A 20,035-nucleotide genomic window follows, 5' to 3' on the forward strand; every position below is an offset into this window, starting at 1 on the left:
GGTGCAGAACAAGATCTGCTTTGCAGATTGCTGTGTCCTGGACTGACAGCAAGGTGACAAGGACCCAGGGAGGAGTGGAATAGTTACTCAAACAGCCTCTTTGTAGGGAGACAATGTCCCAGAGAACACAGTGATTACTGCTACCTAGCTCAGCTCAAGGAAACTAAAATTTTAGGGAGAGTTGGCCCAAGAAAAGTGATCACAGAATGGTATTCCTTATGCTGGGCTAGTTCTGTCCATCACATATCCTACAGTACAGCATTACAATGCTCTGCACCAGAATATTCACTTCTAAACTTGGCTTCAAACCACACAGACAGACTGCTAGGAGGGATCAGCTTCCCAATTGACACATGAGGTGCTCAGATGAAATATTAAGGGCAACTCTGAATAAGCCATTATTTGCAGGCTATTCCACAAGTCCTGGACAATAATGAATGCCTGTGGGAAAGTCTGCAACAGGCTCCCATAAAAGTGGTGGAAAACCAAAGAGCTGAAATTCTATGAATAAATTTTGGGTTATGACTCATCCATTGCTGAAGTTATAAGGAAAATATGTGACCACTGACTGGGCTTATTCCCACTAGGAAAGGGGGTAACATACTTAGCATTTTCACACTAAGAAATTTATTAGCCTTCACTGAAGTTGTGTGATCTATATTAGACAGGAATTTGAAGTTAAAAGCTGAAGTTCTAGGAATAAGGAAAGGAATATACTGCAAATACAGTTTATAGCTCTTGGTGTGCTAAACTGTATTTTTACTACTTCAATATAGTTAAAAGTAAACTTCTAGGTGTTTAAGAAAAAAAAACAGAAAAAATTCAAAGTTTGCCTAAATCTGCATCACAAACATGATTTTTTTCTTGCTGTTAGTTAATGGGATTAAAGTTCTTAAAGAAGAGGCACATCTAAAAATAATCCCTTTTAAGGCAAGACAAAAATTGTGGAATAAATAAAAAAATTGAGCAGAAAAAACCCAAATATCTCACTGAGAAGAATTAGTCCCAGAGTCCTTGGGGCTGTCAGGGAGGTGAGAGGCTGCCTGGGGCCAGGGTTGTCTCTGGTTTGCATGGAGCCAGTAACCACAGGAATGGGAAAGCTCCTACCTGCCTTCCAATCCCAGGCCACTACCAGTACAGCCTACAGTAAAAAAACAGCCTCTTGAAAGGGAAGGCATTTGGACAAGAGAAAATTATTAGGACCTTAGATATCTTATAGTTCAAATTGTAATAATAACAAAATTGGAATACTGGTTACTGTTGTAGAATCTGTTAGGGATGCACCTTATGGACAGAAACATAACTTTGTGAGCCAGGTCTGGACAATTTAGGGGATGGATGTGGCAAGGCAGAGGATCCAATTGTAAGTAACTGAAACAGAGGAATAAAGTAATGATAGTGCTGACTGTTGTACCATAGTGATATCCCAGAACAGAGCAGGGTATTGATAGAGGATGAGCTGAACACTGGTGGCCTTTTCTTTCCATTCTTCCTGCAATTTTCATTCTGCTCTTCCTTGTAGGCTCATTAATGCTTTCCCCATGAATCAACTTGACCTTTAAGTGGAAGTCAAAGGAAAGGCTGGTCCTGTTGCACTCTCCTTGTTGGTTAATCCAAGCACTGAGACTCCTTCCATGGCCAGTGGCTCAGGCACTGAGAAGGGGATCTCCCATGGGAGGGGCAGAGTTCCATTTTGGGAGGTCTGTGTGTGGATATGGGGCAAATCTGGCTGCTGGGATGGAGGGGGTGGGTGGGTGAGCCCATGTGGCTGTGGCACAGCACGGGCCAGGTTTGGAGTGTGAGTGATGTTCATGCTCAGCCAACTTCAAACCTCCCCACAGGGCTTGTCCAGCAGCAGGATATTCATGGGACCATCTGATTCTCACCACCCAACCTCTCTGCTAAAGCAAAGATTTCAACAGAGGTGGCCAAACAAATTCTTTTCTGTCCAACAAAAACCTCCTCAGGCTGGAACCCATCAGGTGAAATCCCCACAGTGTTCACAGATGGAGACACAGCCATTCATCCCCACGTCAGACCTACACAAAATGTGGGGTGTTCTCAAATCACAAAAACACCTTTACTTTTCCCCCTACTGCTCAAGGTGAGGATGCTCCTTGGGCTGCATCTTGGGAGCAGCAAAAGAGGCAGAAAATAACCAAAATAACCACGGCAGAGCAAGGGAACCATGGCTGGGCTTGTCTGTGCTCAGCCAGAGTTAAAAAAATAATGAAGTGGAGAAAAGCCATTGAGCCCTGCAGAGGGGATTAGGATTTACTGTCATATCAGGTGAATTCAGGTCAATGAGAAGCTGTGACCAGATTCTATCTCAGCTGATAATAAAACATCCTCTTCACACAGCTAAAAGCAGGCATGTTGTACACATTCTATTTAACCTGACTCACACAGCCAAGCTTGAATTGCTACATAACAGCATAGTAACTTATAGGATTCTTTTTTCTAGCTTTTTTTTAATCTGGCAGTATGAGGTTAAGAGTCTGTAATATGATATTCTCCTTAAAAAAATTATTATTAAATCATAAAAGGGAGAAAGGAGCCTGAAAAAGCAATTTTATTCTCAGCCTTAGTGTAGCTGTTTTACAGTTACGGGCAAAGCCCTTAAAAATTTCCTTGTCTCAGTTTAGTGAACTGTGAAATGATGATAACACAACTGCAGCTCTGGGATCTGGGAGGGCTGTGCCTCGAGTTTTTATATGCAGGATGTGAAGAAGTTTATAACATTACTATGTCATTATCTTTTATACTTCTATACTTACTGCTCTGTGCTTGCAAACATAATATTTGGTCCTCTAAGAAGTGATTTATAGCATGTAAAGAGTTATATTTTTAAGATATTTCTCCAGATAATTGTACTGTGGACCTTTCAGCAAATACAAAAATACAAATTTTATTACTCTTTTGATTATCCTTAAAATATTAAAAAAATTCTTCCAACAGGCTGTATCATACTGAGAAGGGATATTCTGTTTCAGTAAATTTAAGAATTGAATTATTATTTTGACTATTGATGATGAAAGCTCAGCAAAGCTGATTTATGAAATGAATGTGTAAAAATAATGTTTTTACATGTTACCAAACTTATTCTTAACAATTTGTATTAAGAGTTGAGTAAATCAAACTGCTAAAATATGTACACTGTTGTTTCTTCTTTTGTTGTTGGGTTTTATTTTTGTAACACCCCTGAAATAATCTTTAAAATAGGATTTCTCATAACTGAAAATCTCCAAATATGTGTTTTGTCCCACTTGGGATATTCAGGGCTAAAATAGCTGTTAATTTGCATCTGATGGTAAGATGTTTATTTTCAGAATGAAATGTAAACGTTTTCTAAGATGTGTCATATCCATTTCACACATTTCATGAAACACTGTGGGCATCTGTTTATTTGCAATTTCTGCATAATTTGGCCATAGTTTGCTTGATATTTTCCCATGACTGCTTTCCAAGGGAGACAAAATATGCAATATGCAGAGTGTTTAATGCAAAATGTCCTTTTAACAGAAGCTGAACTTCACTAAATTAGTCTTTAGGAGGCATCTGCTTTATCTCTCTTATTTGTCCCTTCCTATTTCTCCTGGAGTTTGATTACTCACCTGACTTATTTCCCAGTTTTTCCCTCCAGGGCTCTCTTGTTATGGCTGAGACCTTGTGTATTTAAATGTTAGCAGCTGCCTGGAAGTGACCTTAACTGCTCCTGGGAAAACCTGGTTATGTTTCCTTTAGCAAGAGATAATTGGTTCCTTGGGATTAAACACAAGATGTTTATTGGTACATGGGGATAAGGCAAGGGGCAGTAGCTCATGTGTGGATAATATCCCTGCTTCCCTAAAACCATGTGATAACTTGAGGGAAAGCTCTGTTCTCCCTGTTCATCCTGTGCAAGACTGGTGCAAGACTGTCCCTGCACATTAGAAACTGGGGTGAAGGCTCTTTGATGCCACCAAATCAATATCTAGGTGTAACTGAACCCTGATCAAAGTGCACTGCCACTGAGGGAATGGCTTCACAAAGTGACATGGGATTGTCTTGGACTCTGAGCTTTGTGGGAGATACCTCTTCTCCTAACTGCAGGTGAATGGGAGCTGAAGCTGTCCTAAGAAAGATTTTGATTGTTTTGTTCTTGTCTCCATCAATAGCACTTCCTCAGCCTTCCCCTTGAGAAGCTGGTATCTGCTGTCCTTGTGCCCCAGCTGCTCAGAAAAGAGATGAGGCTTTCATGTAGGGCAGTATTTGGGACACGAGGCTGTGCTGGAGGCAGGGCTGCACCCACACCTCGTGTCCCTGCACTGCCCTGTGCCTGTCAAACTCCAACAGCCTCTTCCCTGCTGCTGCCAGCCTTGGCAGAAAGAATCCTTCCCCTCTCCAGACCCAGAGACCTGCACTGTTCCCTTCCTATACCCTCCAGCAGACCCCTACCCACCCCAGGCTTGTCATACTCTCTTCTTGATGCCTTGGGTACTCACTACTCACATCAGAGCACTGCTGTGCCATGTAAGGCTTTCCAAGCCATGCTGAATTCATTCCCACAAAGAGTCATATCACAAACTTCAGATCCAGAGGCAGAGAAATGTCCAGCAGACAAGAAAAGGTGTTTAACAAATAAGATGGACTGAGTCAGAGAACTGCCCCATGTATACCACCAGTCAATAAAAACTGCATGCTACCATAGCCACCTACTCTCCTCCCTGCCCCAAACTAAGATGAAACAGCTTTCATTGTTTTCAGAATTTTTTTTTTCCTTTCATAATGAAATAGTTTGAATACAAGGTTCAACAGCAGATTCCCTAAACAAAAAAGCTAAGGACAGAAGAAGTTGTTCTGCAAAATCAGGTTCTCACAATCTGTGTTTGAAAGTGGGCAGGAAAGGCAGCAAGAAGAGCTCTCTTCCCCTCATTAGCACTCCCAGATTAGCTCTGTTACTGCACAGGAGGCTGGAGCTGGGGTTGGATACGGACCCAAATGTCTCCTTGCTTATTCAGAGCTTATCAGAACACCCTGAACTTTCAGCCTTGCAAATACTGAGCTGGAAAAAGCAGAACACTCTCTCTGGGGAGATTTCGTGTTCATTTTTACCTGTGGTTGGGCCAGAAATACTTCAAAGATAAATTTCCTTCTGACATTTGAAGTTTTCTCATTCAGGAGCCTGCCAGAGCTTGAGCTATACAGAGGTAGATATTTTATGGGGTCAGAGTTTCAGAAAATCTCAGTTTTCATAGAGTCACCAAAATAAATGACCTGCTTTTCAAAAAAAGTCTCATCACTGAAAAGACACCAAGGCTTGTGTCCCACAGGGAGCTGGTGAATTTCAAAGCCTCTTTGAAATCAGGATCTAATTGTGAGGGGTTTGCTTTTAGATATCTGACTGGAGATATTTCGAGCTAGAATTTTTAAGGATTTGTGAAGTAAAAAAAAAAAAAGTTACTAAATTCTTTAAGGTGCAAAAGTCAGTACAAACCTGGCTAATTATAGGAAGAAATGTCTCGAACCTCAAAGAAAAAAGGGAAAAACAGAAAAGTGAATGTGACCTCAGTACACCAAGGAGAGAGGTTTGTACAGGGATGATTATCTATTTCCTTTGTCACATGAAAATTATGTAAATAGAATGAAGTCATTCATTCTATGGGGTCTAGTCCCAAATCTGCATTTACCTTGCAGTGGGCAGAGTTTCTGGGCCAGCATGTATGACCTACAGTCCCTGATGATTCCCTGCAATCCCAGTATGTGTCCATCAAGACACACTCTCTCCCTCCTCAACCAGTTATTCCAAGAGCTGTTTTATTTCCCTTCCAGATGCTCTGTCCTATTGCTTGGCTGGCTTTCACTACAGACCATGCTGGATCCTGTCCTGATTCTTGGAGATCTGGGAAGCTTTGCTGTTTTGGCTGATGGAATTTGGCTTGTCTATTGTTCAAGGGAAAAAATTGTTCATCCAAACCTTTCCACCCAGTCTCACTCCCAATAATTAAGCCTTGTATTTTGACCTCAGGGAGATGTCAGTAGTGATGCAAAAGGGATGTTGCCAGTAGCCTCAGCTTTAATCTGCATGCTGCACTTTAATTGCATTCCACAGACTTTAAAAGAAATCTCCATTGACTACATCTGATCCAGGACATATGAGCAAAGTGAGAAGTTAGCAGGCAGAAGGAACTGACTGCACAGTTGATTTGCCAGTTGGGGCTTTGGGCTGAAGAAAAGGGAAACCTGTAGTTTCTAACAGCTTTGAATTTTGAGTCATTAGATCCACCTTCAACTTTTCACTTATTTATCCCTGAACACCCCTTGGAGTTTTGCCCTGTGGACCTGCAGACTATGAGCTACCTTGTCCAGATCCAGCCCACTGTGACCAGATTGTTACTGGGGCCAGAGCACATTCTGGTAAAATTCTGCTGCTCATTGTATGTGAACTCCTCCTGAGTCAGATCCACCCAGGCATGACATACAAGAAGTCTTTAGAAGAAATCAGCTGGTCACTAGAAAAAAGTGTCCCAGCTGTTTTTCACTGCATTAGAAGAGCTGTTTGCCAGTGGCACTTACCCAGCATCCCTTTGTTGGAACTGGACAAGCACATATCCTTCTCAGCACTGGGAAGAACAAATCCAACCACAAACACCTCCACCCCATCTGCCATCAGTGCCAACCCTAAAACAAAGAAGAGAGTCCACTGGAAGCGTCCGTGGCCACACTCCTCAATGATGTTCTCGTACTGGTGGGCAAGCTGCTCCTCGTCCTCCATCCGCTCGGCCATAAGGTCAGCACGGTCTCTGTACTCATCATCCACGGCAGGGCCTCGCTTCTTCTGCTTCTCTTTAATGTCATCTGGGTGTGGGATCCCTTGGTACTCCCCCTCATAGACCTCATCATCCTCATCGTGGCCCTCTGTGACATCACTCTGGGCATCCTCCTCCTGCGCGGGCTCCTCCCCGCCCCGGTAGTAGCCGTCGTTGGCTCCGTCGTAGCTGCCATCCTGGTACCTGTAGTCATCTGAGACCTGGTTGGTGTTTCTGTACCCATCATCCATCCTGAACGGAGATTCTAAATGCTGCAGGTCGCTCTGTGGATATTCTAAAGTGTGTATGGATTTCTGCAGTTTCTGGTGTTGGTTACTTGAACATATCTTGCTGAGTTCTTTGGAACTGATGGGATGCACAGCTTCCCAGGCTCAGAAGGGGAATTATATATAAAGGTTCTCTTTGACAGAGTCTCACGCAGCTTTTGGTAATGCTTCACTTTTCAGCTGTCATTTGTGACTTGCTGGCTTCTATGCTTTGGGTGAGAAAAGCTGCTGTCTGGGGAACAGCGAGGGAACAGCAAATTGCACAGCCGGGGAGCTAGGAGGATTTGACAGGTTTTTCCTGATTCATTGTGGTACTGAAGGTCATGTCCTGAGAAAAAGGAAACAATAGCAATGAGACAGCAGTAAGCTTGAGAGCTAGTATGCACTGAGTTTAATGGCCAACATTTTGAATACATGCTTTTCCTTTGAAAAAATACGGCAACAGAGGAATGTTTTTGCATCATCAAAACCCAAAGCCTCAGAAAAAAGCAGAGCATTAAAATGTACCAAGTTCAGTGGGAACCCAAAGTAGAATGTAAAGTACCATGTGGTCCCAATTTCTGTCTTTCCTGGAAGTCCTGCCTCCCATATGTGGTTCTGCTTTCCACAGAGAGCAGAACAGCACTGGGCTGGGTTGCTGGAACAAAGCTCTCAGGTTGCTAAATATGTTTCCATCCATCTCCTCAGAGTACACTCATCCCTGGTCCCTACAACTGGCTAGCATCATAATGAGACAAAATATGATCTTGGTTTTCATTTTCATCCAGGTCCCCACATTAATTATATTTATTGGCTTATTTTTTTCCCTAGTGTCTCTCCATGTGTATGCCAGATGCACAACTGGCATGCAGTGTCTGCCAAGATATAATCACCAAAAGTCACACCAAGCTCTGTTCTCCCCATATCTAAACATCAACAGGGGATGATTTTCACAGAGGGCAAAAAAACAAAGCTAATACAGAATCACTGCTGTCTGCAGGGAAAACCAAGGGAAACCAAGACACATCTAAACACATACTCCTTCTGGACACCTGATTTCCATTATTTTCCGGGCAGTTTCCAGCCAGCTGGCTCCCCAGTGCTCCCCTGCCTCACACAGCTGTAGACACAGAGTTTGGAAGGAGAAGCACGTGGGACAGGGAGTGGAGTCACGCCAGAGCAGCCAGCACAGCGTAGGCATGCACAGAACGTGGACTTTGCTTTAAGCTTTGAGCTACTTGCCTAAATAAAGTGTAAATGAGGTATGGATTGACACAGGCAGGCACACTGAGGATGTGTGGGTGTTGTTACCTACACAGTCAGTTGACCTATAGAAGCGCACGCAAACGCACACGCTGTAAATAACAGTGCTATATGCAGCTCAAATGACTGCAGAGGAGAAATTCAGTAGCACTCTCTGTAATGAAATGCTCAGAGGGGCATCACTCCTGCTGCAAATGCTGTGATTTTCTGTCAGCCCAAATGCTCAGGGTAAGGAAGGAGCAGAGGCCTGACTTCTCTGCATGGCTTTATGGCCATGCCTTGCCTGTGCTGCTCATGGAGCTGCTCCAAGGAACTTCATAAAAGCTTCCTCTGCACTTCTGCTTATCCACCTATGTATTTGTGGCCCATAATTACAACACAGCCCCTGCAGAGCCTGCCAGAACCTCTTCCTTGTCTCTGGCCCTCTGCTATTGGTCACTACATTCAACGTGTTTCTTCTTCCCTTTCTTTATGCTGAATCACCCCATACATTTTGCACCAATTGAAGAAGGCAACAGGGAATTCTTCCAGGGCTCAAAATGAGCAATGAATAAAGCAATTAAAACAAAAAAAAAAAAAAAAAGCCAAAGGCATTCTCATCAGATTATCATGACCAGGTGTCTACAGTGCAGGGAGCAGTAAAGAGAAGTAGTTGCATAGGCACCAGAGCTGTTAATGTGCAGGGGAGTTAATACATCTGACAGCCATCAGAAGCACTTAAGTGAGTTCTACAGCTCTTGTTTCGGTGCTTGAGTATTACCTTTAATGGTTAAAAAAAGTACCCAATTACTTTTGAGTCTCAGAACCTCCCAGTCCTGAAGTAACTTTCTTGATTACACAAAGATTTGTGTCATGACTGAACATCGTGTTCTCCAAGGCAGTAAAATGTCATTCCACAGAGACATATTTTCCTTTGAAAAGTAGGAGAAGGAGCCTTCTATTTAGAATGAAAAAACAAAAGAACAATATGTGCAAAAGAACATTAGGCCTTGCCTTGGAAGTCTTTAAGAATCATCTGCTGGCAGGTCATGCTTCAAAGCGACCTCAAATGTTGGAGCAGGAAGCGCAGTGACCTCACTGTGTTTGTCCCTTTCTGGTTGCTACAGAACTGAAAACACGTTTTAGGAAACAAAGCAACAATAACACTAATGATCAATAGCAGAACTGATCAGACTCCAAATCTCCACAGACCTTATCTCTCTTTTCAAAGGGTAAAATCATGTTCTTAAAGACCAAATGCTGGAAGTCTTTTTGTTCTCTGTTTAAAAGCTGCTGAGGTTTAAAGCTGGGCTCTTTGCCTCCCACAACAGGACCAAAGACCACAAAGTTAGAAAAGGCCTCTTGAAGCATCCTTCAGTGACACACAAAGACTGGCATTTACCAGAGGATCACATCTTAGGCAGGCTAAGAAATAATGACATGAACTAATGAGTCTCACAGACGGGTGAGAGTCACCTGTATGGAGAGGAACATACAATTCAGAGAAAAGGGGTCATGGCAAAAAATAGTGACTGTGTTCCCATTCAGTTGGTAGAGATCACCCTAGGAGAAGGGGCAGTGAAGAGAGGCAGGCTATAACTTCAGAATGCTACACTTTTTGTATTTCACACCACTTGTTTCCTTTCCTTGCCACATATGCACAGGCTGATTCACTCCAGACCTGATTCTTTAACACCCTTTCACTCAAGCTGAGCTGCATTCACTCATTAACAGCCCCATTTAGCATTTAGATGCGAAATCATGATGTGTCATAAAGATGGCAGGCTTGGGTTGCTATAATTACCCTTCACAGTGATGCATGAGCCCTTGAGACAAATATACACATCACACCAAGCCTATTGTAGCAGGGTGGGTGTCAGCCTCTTCTCCCAGATAACAAGCAACAGCCCAACAGGAAACGGCCTCAACTTGTGCCAGGGAAGTTTCAGACAGGGTAATAGGAAAACTGCCTCATCAAAAGGGTTGTCAAGCATTGGAACAGTCTGCCCAGGGCAGTGGTGGAGGCTTAGATGACATGTAGATGTGGCACCTGGGGACATGGTTTAGTGGTGGACTTGGCACTGCTGAGTAAATAGTTGGACTTCATTATCTTAGAGTTCTTTTCCAATCTAAATGATTCTAATTACAAGCCTTGGCCCTTTTAAACTGCCAGTTCCCTTTCCAAGACACACAAGTGAGGTTTAAACACACTGTAAACACAACAAACATTGGGCTCCTTAAGGCAGAGTCTGCAGGGGCATTCTGGGTGTCCCCGAAAGAGCCCATTAAACTGAGTGTTGGACACAGAAACCTGGAATACATCGAAATTCAGATCCTTTCCTCATTTCTTTAAAATACAGTATGCATCTTGCAGTTATCTTGTACTCTTTAGCTCTTTATTTAGCTCAGATGTTGCACACTTAGCCAGGAATTCAGTCATTTGAGATTTGCAACTTAAAATAGGGACTTAAAGCCTTGGATATCCTCATAATAGAAACAATGTCTACTGTAGGAAAAGGGATGTTTAAAAAAAGCAGATTAACACCTGCATTTGCTTCTGTGAGAGGGCATATAGGCAAGTCTGGCATGCTGAGGGGATAAACTGGGGGCTGGAGGAGATGCAGAGAAGGGTGGGTTTCTTGTGCCTGATTCTAAATAAAGAGAGCCCAGGGCTTGTCAGAGCTGAGCTCTATTAGAGAACAGAAATCGTGCTGAATTAGTGAGCAGGGCAGATATGAGAAGGGTTTTCTTAGGAAATATTGCACCTTGGGGAATGATGGAGTTTCTGGAAAAGCAAAGAGAGTGAGAATGCTGCTTTGTGGGAGCACAAGCCGTGGGTGCACACACATAAATGCATCATTCATGAAGTGGGTCCAGCAGGGAGAGAGCCAAGGCTGGGAGCTGCCACCCAGGGTTTTTGTCTCTGCAGGCTCAGAAGGGGAGAACACCCAAAATCAACAGCAGGGAGAGGTTATTTGAACACTAAGGAGAAGGAGCAGGACAGGGACACTATAAAAATGCTTTCAAGGGATTTTTAGCATTCAGCAGAATAATCCCTGCAAAACAGATGGCAGAGCAGTTTAATATTCTGCCTGAAGGACGATTCCTCCTGCAGAACATCCTCACCCCCAGAGCTGCTCTCTGCTGACAGCAATGGGAAGGTGCCCAGATCCTACAGTGACCATAAGGACATTCTGCAGTCACAAAGCTGACTGAAAACAAATTTCCTGAGAAGAAATTTTCTTCACTGAAAGGAGAAAGATGATTATGTAGATAGGTTTCTGTGAAGTTCCAACCTCAGATTCATAATGAGGTTGCAATTAAGGGATCAGTTTGTACACACAAAGGGACAGATTTTTGAGGTGCCTAACAAAGCACAGCTCCCAGGGGAGCAGCATCCTGGATTTCAGGCAATGACATCAATATTCTCACAGGCAATGAGTGTGGCAATGAGTGATTCCTGTGCTGCTGGATGGAAGTGCCACAGGCTGAGCACCCTGGGCTCTGTCCCTTGGCTTCTTGGCATCTCTGTGTCCCTCCAGACCCCAGATCAGGACAGCACAGCTTTCCTCTGGTGGGAATTGCAGATCCCTTGCAGCTGTGACTATATGAATATATGAATATATACAGATATGGACAACTTGTGTCCCCAAAACTTTAAGCCTTAAATAAACCAGAATTTGGGGAAAAGATGTCTCTCTGCTCCCAGCTTCACAGCAGAGGAGCTGTCAGGAAAAGTGCTCCCAGGTCTTTGGCAGGTTTTCAATGAAGTCTTGAAGTCTAGCATTTTAATTTTTTTTTAACTAAGAAAAATGGTATTTTACCTCAGGAGAACTTTGAAAAACTCCCCTTTTCCAACTAGTATAAATGGTATTAATAATTTTTAAAATTCTGAAAATTGGACTGCAATCCCATAATTCACAATAAAATTATTTCAGATCGGGTCCATTATAAATTCTTCATCTTATACTGTATGAAGTTGCCCTTTTCATTGGCATAAAAAAAAAAAAAAAAAAAAAAAAGAAAAATAGAAGGAGGTGCATGGAGATTTGTTTCAAACTGAAATAAAGTATTTAATTTCAGAAATGCCATCCTGTCAGCTGCTTGATACATTTTTATTAGAAACATTCATTGAAACTGATTTTTCCCCCTAAATACTTCAGATTTGGAAAAATGGCATGTTTTATCAACAAAAATTTTAAGAGGAACTCTCATTTTGCTCTCATGGATGTAAAATTATCTCAGGTATACTTTTAAGAAGGCAATATAGAGAAATACAATATAGGAAATGTAATCCTGCTATTTATATGCATATGACTAAAAGTATCTGACCTCTGTGAGGCAGAAAAGGGCTTTTCTTCCACAGGGTTCTGATTATTGTTGGGGATTTTTTTTCGGTTTGTTTTGTTGGGGTTTTTTGTTAGCATTAAAATTGCTTCTGCAGCCACACAATTCAACATCCAGAAGAGAGCTGAGCAATATCATCATTCTCCTGGACAGATGGCAAGGCTGGGTTCTTGGCAAGGACCCTGCAGAGGGAAAAGCAGCAGGATCTGAAGAGAATTTATATGTGAGAGGAGGTAGAAAAAGGAAATGAGGGGGCTTCGAATACAAGAAGGTAGAAACCAAGTGAAATTGGAAGTCAAGGAGGAAGAATAGGGATTAATGGTCCAGACTATGCTCAGAATAAAGGAGGAGATGGCCAGGGAAAAATGGAAACCCTGGCATATTATCAATCCACAAACCATGGAAAAAATGCTTTGTAATAACTGTAGCTCTTGCCTTCACCTCCAAGGATTATAAATGCATCTGGTGCCATCTCTGTTAGAGATCAGCCCTAAGCCTTATTAATTCTTGCTTGGCTTTTTGCATCTCTCTTTCACTGCCAAAATAACAGGAGGAAAGTCTCCCAACCCAACCCAACCCCACCCCACCCAACCCCACCCAACCCAATGACTGAACAGTATTTTAGTGGGTGGTTGTATTGAAATAGATCACATTTCTTGCAGGTCTTCAGCAGTCACTTTTCTTCCTGTGCCCTTCCATCAAATATCCTAACCAATGGTGTCCCTGGGGAATTTCCAGGAGGATGTTCTCAGATCTGAGCACTGGCCAGTGAATCTGTGTGATTTGATCAGCTGAAGACCTGGTTGCTTTTTTTCAAAGTACAGATCAGCCCTTGGGATGCAAGTTTCTAGAGGATTTTAGACAGGTAAAGGAACACTTTGTGTATCACTAGGGAAAAAATTCATTCTGATTCCTCTCCAGTCTCACAAGATTGAAGGTATAATTTGTCTTTGCAATAATTGTCCAAAATAAATCATGGTCATCAAGCATTCTTGAAGGAGGACTATACCACAGTCCCAGGCTGAAAGCCCATTGCAACTGGAGCAACATCAGATCCAGTCTAATTTCTGAGGTCTCTTTTCTGCTCTTGCTCTAAAAAAATCAAGGAAGGTGTATGAGTTTAGTTTTCTTACTCAGTGATATGGTAGCTGGAAGCAAAAAGGAGCTACTTTGCCATCAAAGACAATAAAATTACATGGAAGGGCATGTCAGTGTATGTTTTTCAGGTGCAAAATTATGTGTTAATGGCTACAACAATCAACTGTGGCTGCAAACACAGGAGGCTAACTGGGTCTGGGCAGCAAGAGATTTAAAAATCAAAGTCTATAGCAGAGCCTACCTTTAAAAAGAATTTGCTTTGAACTGTGGAAAAAGAGCTGTCCTTTGTTGTAGCTTCAGAGGAGAGCACTGTATTAAGTGAAACTAAGGAAAAAAATTGTTTCTCCTGCAACTTTTTTTATTATTAAGAAATTGTTTGATAGATATGTAACAGGGGTTCAAAAACTCTCCACGGAGCTTGTTAAGCAAGCTATCTGTGCCACAGATTCTGTAAAGATGAGCAAGATATTTGAAAGTGATTGTCTTGAATTTATCTAGTTCAAAGAACTGACTTTCAGCAGTACAGATGGCACCTACTGATTGCTCCCCTACAGCACAGGTTGGACCATGGAGGGTAAAAGTCCTCTGTGCAGTGTAAAAAAAATTTATTTGCTCAAAGATGCTGCCAGGGTCTGTGGGACAGGACTCATTCACTGCTGCCACCCTGTAGGTTGGAAAAGATTGGTGCAAATGCAATCCTGGTACATCAAGAATTGCAGGGAAACCAGAGCTGGAGTATTTAATGTGTTACAAGCAGCCTTGATTAATTATTTAGAGAAAGTGTTTTAGTTCAAAATTCTCTGCCACAGAGTTTATTGACCTGAAGTTCTCCTACAGCTTCTGGATAATCTCTATTGATCTGTGGTGGGTTTTACACATTCCTGAGCAGGTGCACACTGTGTATGTTTGTTCCACCAGGAGAAAATACTTATTGCGTTATTTGATCCTACAGTCCTGCATTACACAATGTTCTGTGAGAAGGAACTATTGTCTTTGAAGCAAAAGTATTTACGTTGGATTTGGAAGCAGAGATGGATGGGGTATGAACACAAAGAGTTCAGTAGTTTGATTGAACTGACCTGATTTATGCTGAGTAAGGATCTGGCTGCACTGCTCCAATGCCTTTACATTTTTTCATTCTTACCCACCCCACTGGGGGAGATTTCTGGTTTCCAGCACATTGCACACTAAAATGCCATTGCCTTATCTGGTGGTGGTGACTCACAGCAAGGTGGCTGTGGGCTGAATTCAGTTTCTAATCCACCATGTTATGATATGAACTAAGGGACAGAAAGTCCCCCAGACTCTTAGAGGGAGATTATACCCCTAAAGTCTGATACTCTGTTGGTGCAGATGCTTTAAAGGTCATATCCAAGACAGTATGTGCTACAGCAAGCTGGCACAGCAAACATGCAGCAGATGAAACAAGGAACAAGCATCAGCCAAGCAGAATAAACAGCTTTTCTGAAGTTAGGGGCACAGACTAACAAGTTGGGTGTTCATGAGATAGATACAGAGAGGAATGTTTAACAGTAGGAGTTGGAAAGCAACAGCTTAGCAACACGTATCTATATAAGGAGGGACAGACTACACATTAGGATTCCAGAGAAAGGCCATAAAAGGTCAATTTGACAAGCTGAATATGGATAATGAGTTGAGACAGATGGTGTAAGAGGATGGGAGCTAATAAATAATGAACAGACTGGCTTCAAGGAGCAAAGACAGAGAGAAGTCACAGTCAAGAGCTTAGTCAGAAGGGAGGTGGTGAAGGGGAAAAGAACAAAACCATGGAGGATGGAGGAGAATCACAGCAGGAGGGCTGGTGGGAGAGGAGTGTCTGCTTTAATGTGCCAGAGTTTTGTGGAAAGCAAAATTTTCCCAAAGGAAACTTAGAAATGCATATGCCTGAGCTGGAACTTGGCCAACAACTTTTTAGCTGAGAAATTGCTCATGGTCTCTAAACTTCTTCTATTCTGTCTATTTCCTGTTCTCCTCCTCTCCCATTACCACAGTACCTAAGCAGCCTGCAGTGCTCCCATCAAAATCTGGGGAAAAGTCTCAGGTTTATTTTACACATCAAGACTTGAGGCAGAGAGAGACTAAAACTGTATCTGAGCATGGAAATGGAAATGCTGCGTGCTGTCCCCCGTATTCCAGGGACCCTGGGGACCAGCAAGGTAAGGATTTATTCCCAGGTTCAAACCCAGCTATCCTCCACATGATGACTGAGATAAAGGAGAGTTTTGCTGCCCCACAAACATTTTCCTTAATGTGGAGCTGAGGCATGAACCCCCACTTGGACACCAAGTAACGCTTAGAGGTGTCCCAATGTGGATGCAAATAAAGGAGTTTTCCCAAGATCACCTGGGGGAGCCATATCAGAGCCAAACAACCAGCACATGTTTCTGCTATTTCCTTGTCTTTTTAAATATCATAACGAGCTAGAATCTTTGAGGGTTTACTGCTTATTAATAAACCAGCCTCTCTATCAGCATTGCACCTGGCAGTGTAAACCAACAGGAAATTAGATGTTTATTCAGAAACAACTGTGCCCTGGTGCCCTTTCATGAATCTGAGCATTTCTACGTGTGTTTGCCCTTGGACAGCTTATTAGGTTTAACCTTCCTGGGCTTGGAGGCCCTGACAAGCTCCCAGAGAGGACTGTAAGCAATAACCTTGGAAATAAACTGCTTGCAATTCAGCAGATTCTGCCTATGTCAGACAGCAAACATCCCTGATTAACTATAAACTGCTTAGCTTATTGGCAAAGATGTGCCTCTGGCTACAATGGGGATTTTTATTTCATCACATTTCCAACCTGAGTTATTAAATAATGAGCTGCTTAATTAACTAATTCATTAATACAAGGCTGTGATGAATAGATTTGCTCCAGTGACAGAGCCACGAAAGCAGAAAAGCCCTGAGTGATTTCTAAGTACTGCTTTCTTTCAGGAGAGATTTTATTTGAGCAAGTATCCTTATTAAATATTCTTTTCCTTCTTTTTCCTGCCTCTACCTAACAGAGCAGACTTGGGATCTGCTGTGCCTGTTTGCCCCAGCACTCCATGCTCTTGTCCTTCCCTCCTTTCTGCTTTGATCCCCCTTTCCTTTGGATCCATGCAGCCGAAGTACTTTCTGAGTGTTGTGCCACAAAATGACCCTTTGCCCAGTGCTCCCACACTGCTGTGGCCAGGATGCCTCATCATCCCCAGTCCCAGAGGGGAGGTGACTGTGGTGTTTCAGGTACTGATAAAAAAACATCAGTTATTGCCCACAATCAGCTTGTCACTGCTGGGGAACCAACCAACCTCCCCACTGACAGAGACAAAATAATTGACTGCACCTCTCAGCAGCCTTTGCAGGGCTGTTATCCCCTGTTTTCTGTGGTACTGGAGTGTTGGGAAAGAGCTCTAGCAGGGACATTTCCACAGGCTGGAAACCACTCCTGCCATCAGGAGCAGCTCTTTCCCAGCCCAGGATGCTCAGGATCAGCCTCGTGACACAGCTGCTTGCCAGCTCCAGTGGAGTGTACAAATGCAGTGGCTGTGCCAGAATTCTCACTCATGCCCAGAAATCCCCTGTAGCCTGTCACAGACACAGCCAGCCTTATGCTTTCCCCATGCCTTTAATAGGCTTGATCCCTGTGTTTCCCTTCAGGGCTGCCCAATGATCAAGGCTAAAGGGGCACAGTTATTATGAGATCAGATAAAAGGGGTGGTTCTCAAAACTGCATCCAGCCTCTTTCTTTTCTGCATAAGACCTCCAAAACAATTGTACTGTGGCCTCAAGGGCTTTGAAAATTGCAAATGCACTGTTCATTATGCACCTTGCCTGTGGAGAAACAGAAGTGCAAGCAGAAGCAAATTTAAAGAGACTCCTTTCAAGGTTAAGTGGCAGGTAAAACACTGGAGCAATTGCTTTTGCTCCATTCATGTTCATGGCATTTTGATTAGTTTAACCTTTTTTTTGTTTTAGTATGAAACATTACTGAGGAGACCTGAGCCTTGTAGCAGCCCTGATCATTCAAAAATTCCATTATCTGGCTATCAAATTCACTAGGTGCCCCACATGTATCACTGCAGCACAAATATGCCCACATAGTGATGTCTTCTTCTGTAAGGAGACAATTTGCAAAGCCTGTCTGAGCTGTACCTTGAATATCTCAGATTCACAGATCTTTGAAGAACTTGCTTTTGAAACCAGCATCTTGAAAAAAAAGTAATAAAAATTGCCATAGGGCCTGGAATATGTTGGCATCAACTTACCAGCAACTCTACATATAGCAACTCTACATTTATACTCATGTTTTTATCCTCATGAAGGATTTTGAGTCAAAAGAGCACCCAGCAGTATTTTTGCACCTGCAGAAGAGGATAATGGACAATTTAAGCAAGTGTTATGAGCCTCTTAACATTTTGGAAGGCTGTGGTGCCTGGCAGAGGTTTTTCCTAAGCCTCCCTCATTCCTTTCCTGTTCCTGCAGGAGCTTTTAGGATAGGTCTTTGCAAGAGGAGCTCATTTACACAGAGCCTTAAGCTTGGCCAATATTCTGACAGCTCCAAGTCATGTGGCTTTCAGCTGTGCCATGGGGCATTTGCTGTCTCACTGTCTTCTGAAATTATGTTGTGCCTCTGTGCAATAGAGAAGGAAAGGATAAAAAAACTGAAACAAGCAGAGAATACTGCAGGAGGCAAAGAATGAGAGAAAGCAGCAGCAGAGCATGAGATATAGGAAAAGAGGCAGGACAGGGCAGGGGATAGTAAAGGTTGTAAAGGCAGGGAGAGAAAAAGGCATCACACAGTATCAGTCTCAGAAACTAATGTTACCTTGAGCTAGTAAAAAGAAGAAAAACAAAAATAAAAACCAATAAGGCTCAGCACTTCATAGCAGTGAGAAGTTTCTGCATTTGCTTCCCAAACACACAGAATAAATTCCTGCATTCGGGTTGGACATTAATGATGAAAAAGCCTCATCTCCCCAAATTAATAGCCACAATACATCATCAGGCTGCAGCACTACACCCCGTGTGTACACAGAGAGAAAATCCTCAGCATCACCTGTGGAGGCAGAAGGAGGATTTAGCTGTTATTTATTGCTCAGTGTGACTCATGCCTGTGGGAAGGGGCGCGACAGTACAGATGGGAGTTAAAATCAGACTGCCAGCAGGGGAATTTATGCCAGGAGAGTTGAATTCAGGCAACTTCTGCTTATGTTTTACCTGGAATTTCTCTACATGAAAAGAGTAAAAAAAAAGATTTGAAAAATATATGCCTGTGCAGACATTTGTTAGGACTCAGAAGGTTTGATTAGAAGAAAGATGGCTTAGTGACTTGGGCGACATCAAGAATTCTGTAGTTTTTTCTAATGCTACAAATGGCACAATTAACCTAAGGCAAGCCATTTAGTTACTCTTATGTTTAGTTCTTTGTCTCCAAAATAGCTATAAGAACTTGTTTTCTCTACCTGTCAGAGATTGTGTAGGGAAAACACAGGCATAACTGAAAAGAGAATCTTGTAACCACTGGTGAAGAGCTCAAAAGTTCACTTTTCTGATTTCAGATTGTCATTGCCAAGATCACTGTGATGTGAAAATTATGTTCACAAGCACAGAGACTCCTGTGAATGACCTTCAATGTGCTGTTTGTGATCAGAATCAAGAATATTTCCGGCACGTTTCATAGCTCTCCTTCTGTTCCTCTCATTTTTGCCCTAGCCAAAGAAGACATGCAAGGACTCTATGAGTCATCAGACTACCTAAAAATGAGAAGGCAACTGGGAGAGAGATCCTGAAACTTGAGAATCCCCATACAAAGGAGATGCTCTGGCTTTTAGAGGTGAGGGACAGGTATCTTTTTGGCCTGTCCCCATTGTCCCTGGTCCAAGTGTGCTCCTTCCTGCAGAAACTGGAGGGGCACTCCTGTAGCTGCTCCCAAAACCCAGACTCTGTGACCCAGCTCAAGGAGCTGTGCTGCAGAAATGCCAGCTGTGGACTCCCTGGAAGTGAGTTTAGTGGAGGAATATGGCTTTCAGCAAAATTGAAGCAGCAAGGACCTTCATCATCTGCCTTCCTGCTGGGAGTCTGAGACCTGCCCATGTACATATTGGCTGGTTTCCACTTGGCCTAAGCCTGCTTGCAAAATGGTGTTTGGTGTCCAGATACCCTCAGCCCTCTCCACAGCTCAGCTGGAGCTCAGCTCTTCATGTAGGAATGTGAGGGACTGAGGTGGACAGCTGCATTTGGCCCCATCTCAGGAGATCATCTGTCACTTTGTTATCACCCAGTCCACATCCTCAC

The 20,035-nt window shown here is 42.9% G+C and overlaps 1 protein-coding gene across 2 annotated transcripts in view; it reads right to left on the bottom strand.

The window, feature by feature from the left end:
* The window catches only part of SV2B (synaptic vesicle glycoprotein 2B), a 63,976-nt gene that overhangs the window by 23,537 nt on the left and 20,404 nt on the right, over window positions 1–20,035 (bottom strand). For both annotated transcript variants that reach the window (XM_079318167.1, XM_079318168.1), the window contains exon 2: window positions 6,556–7,403. In XM_079318167.1, coding sequence (XP_079174293.1) covers window positions 6,556–7,039 — 484 coding nt within the window. In that variant the 5' untranslated portion in view covers window positions 7,040–7,403. The remainder of the gene's footprint in view (window positions 1–6,555; window positions 7,404–20,035) is intronic.

The sequence above is a fragment of the Erithacus rubecula genome, assembly GCF_903797595.1.
Source record: "Erithacus rubecula genome assembly, chromosome: 14".
NCBI lineage: Eukaryota > Metazoa > Chordata > Aves > Passeriformes > Muscicapidae > Erithacus > Erithacus rubecula.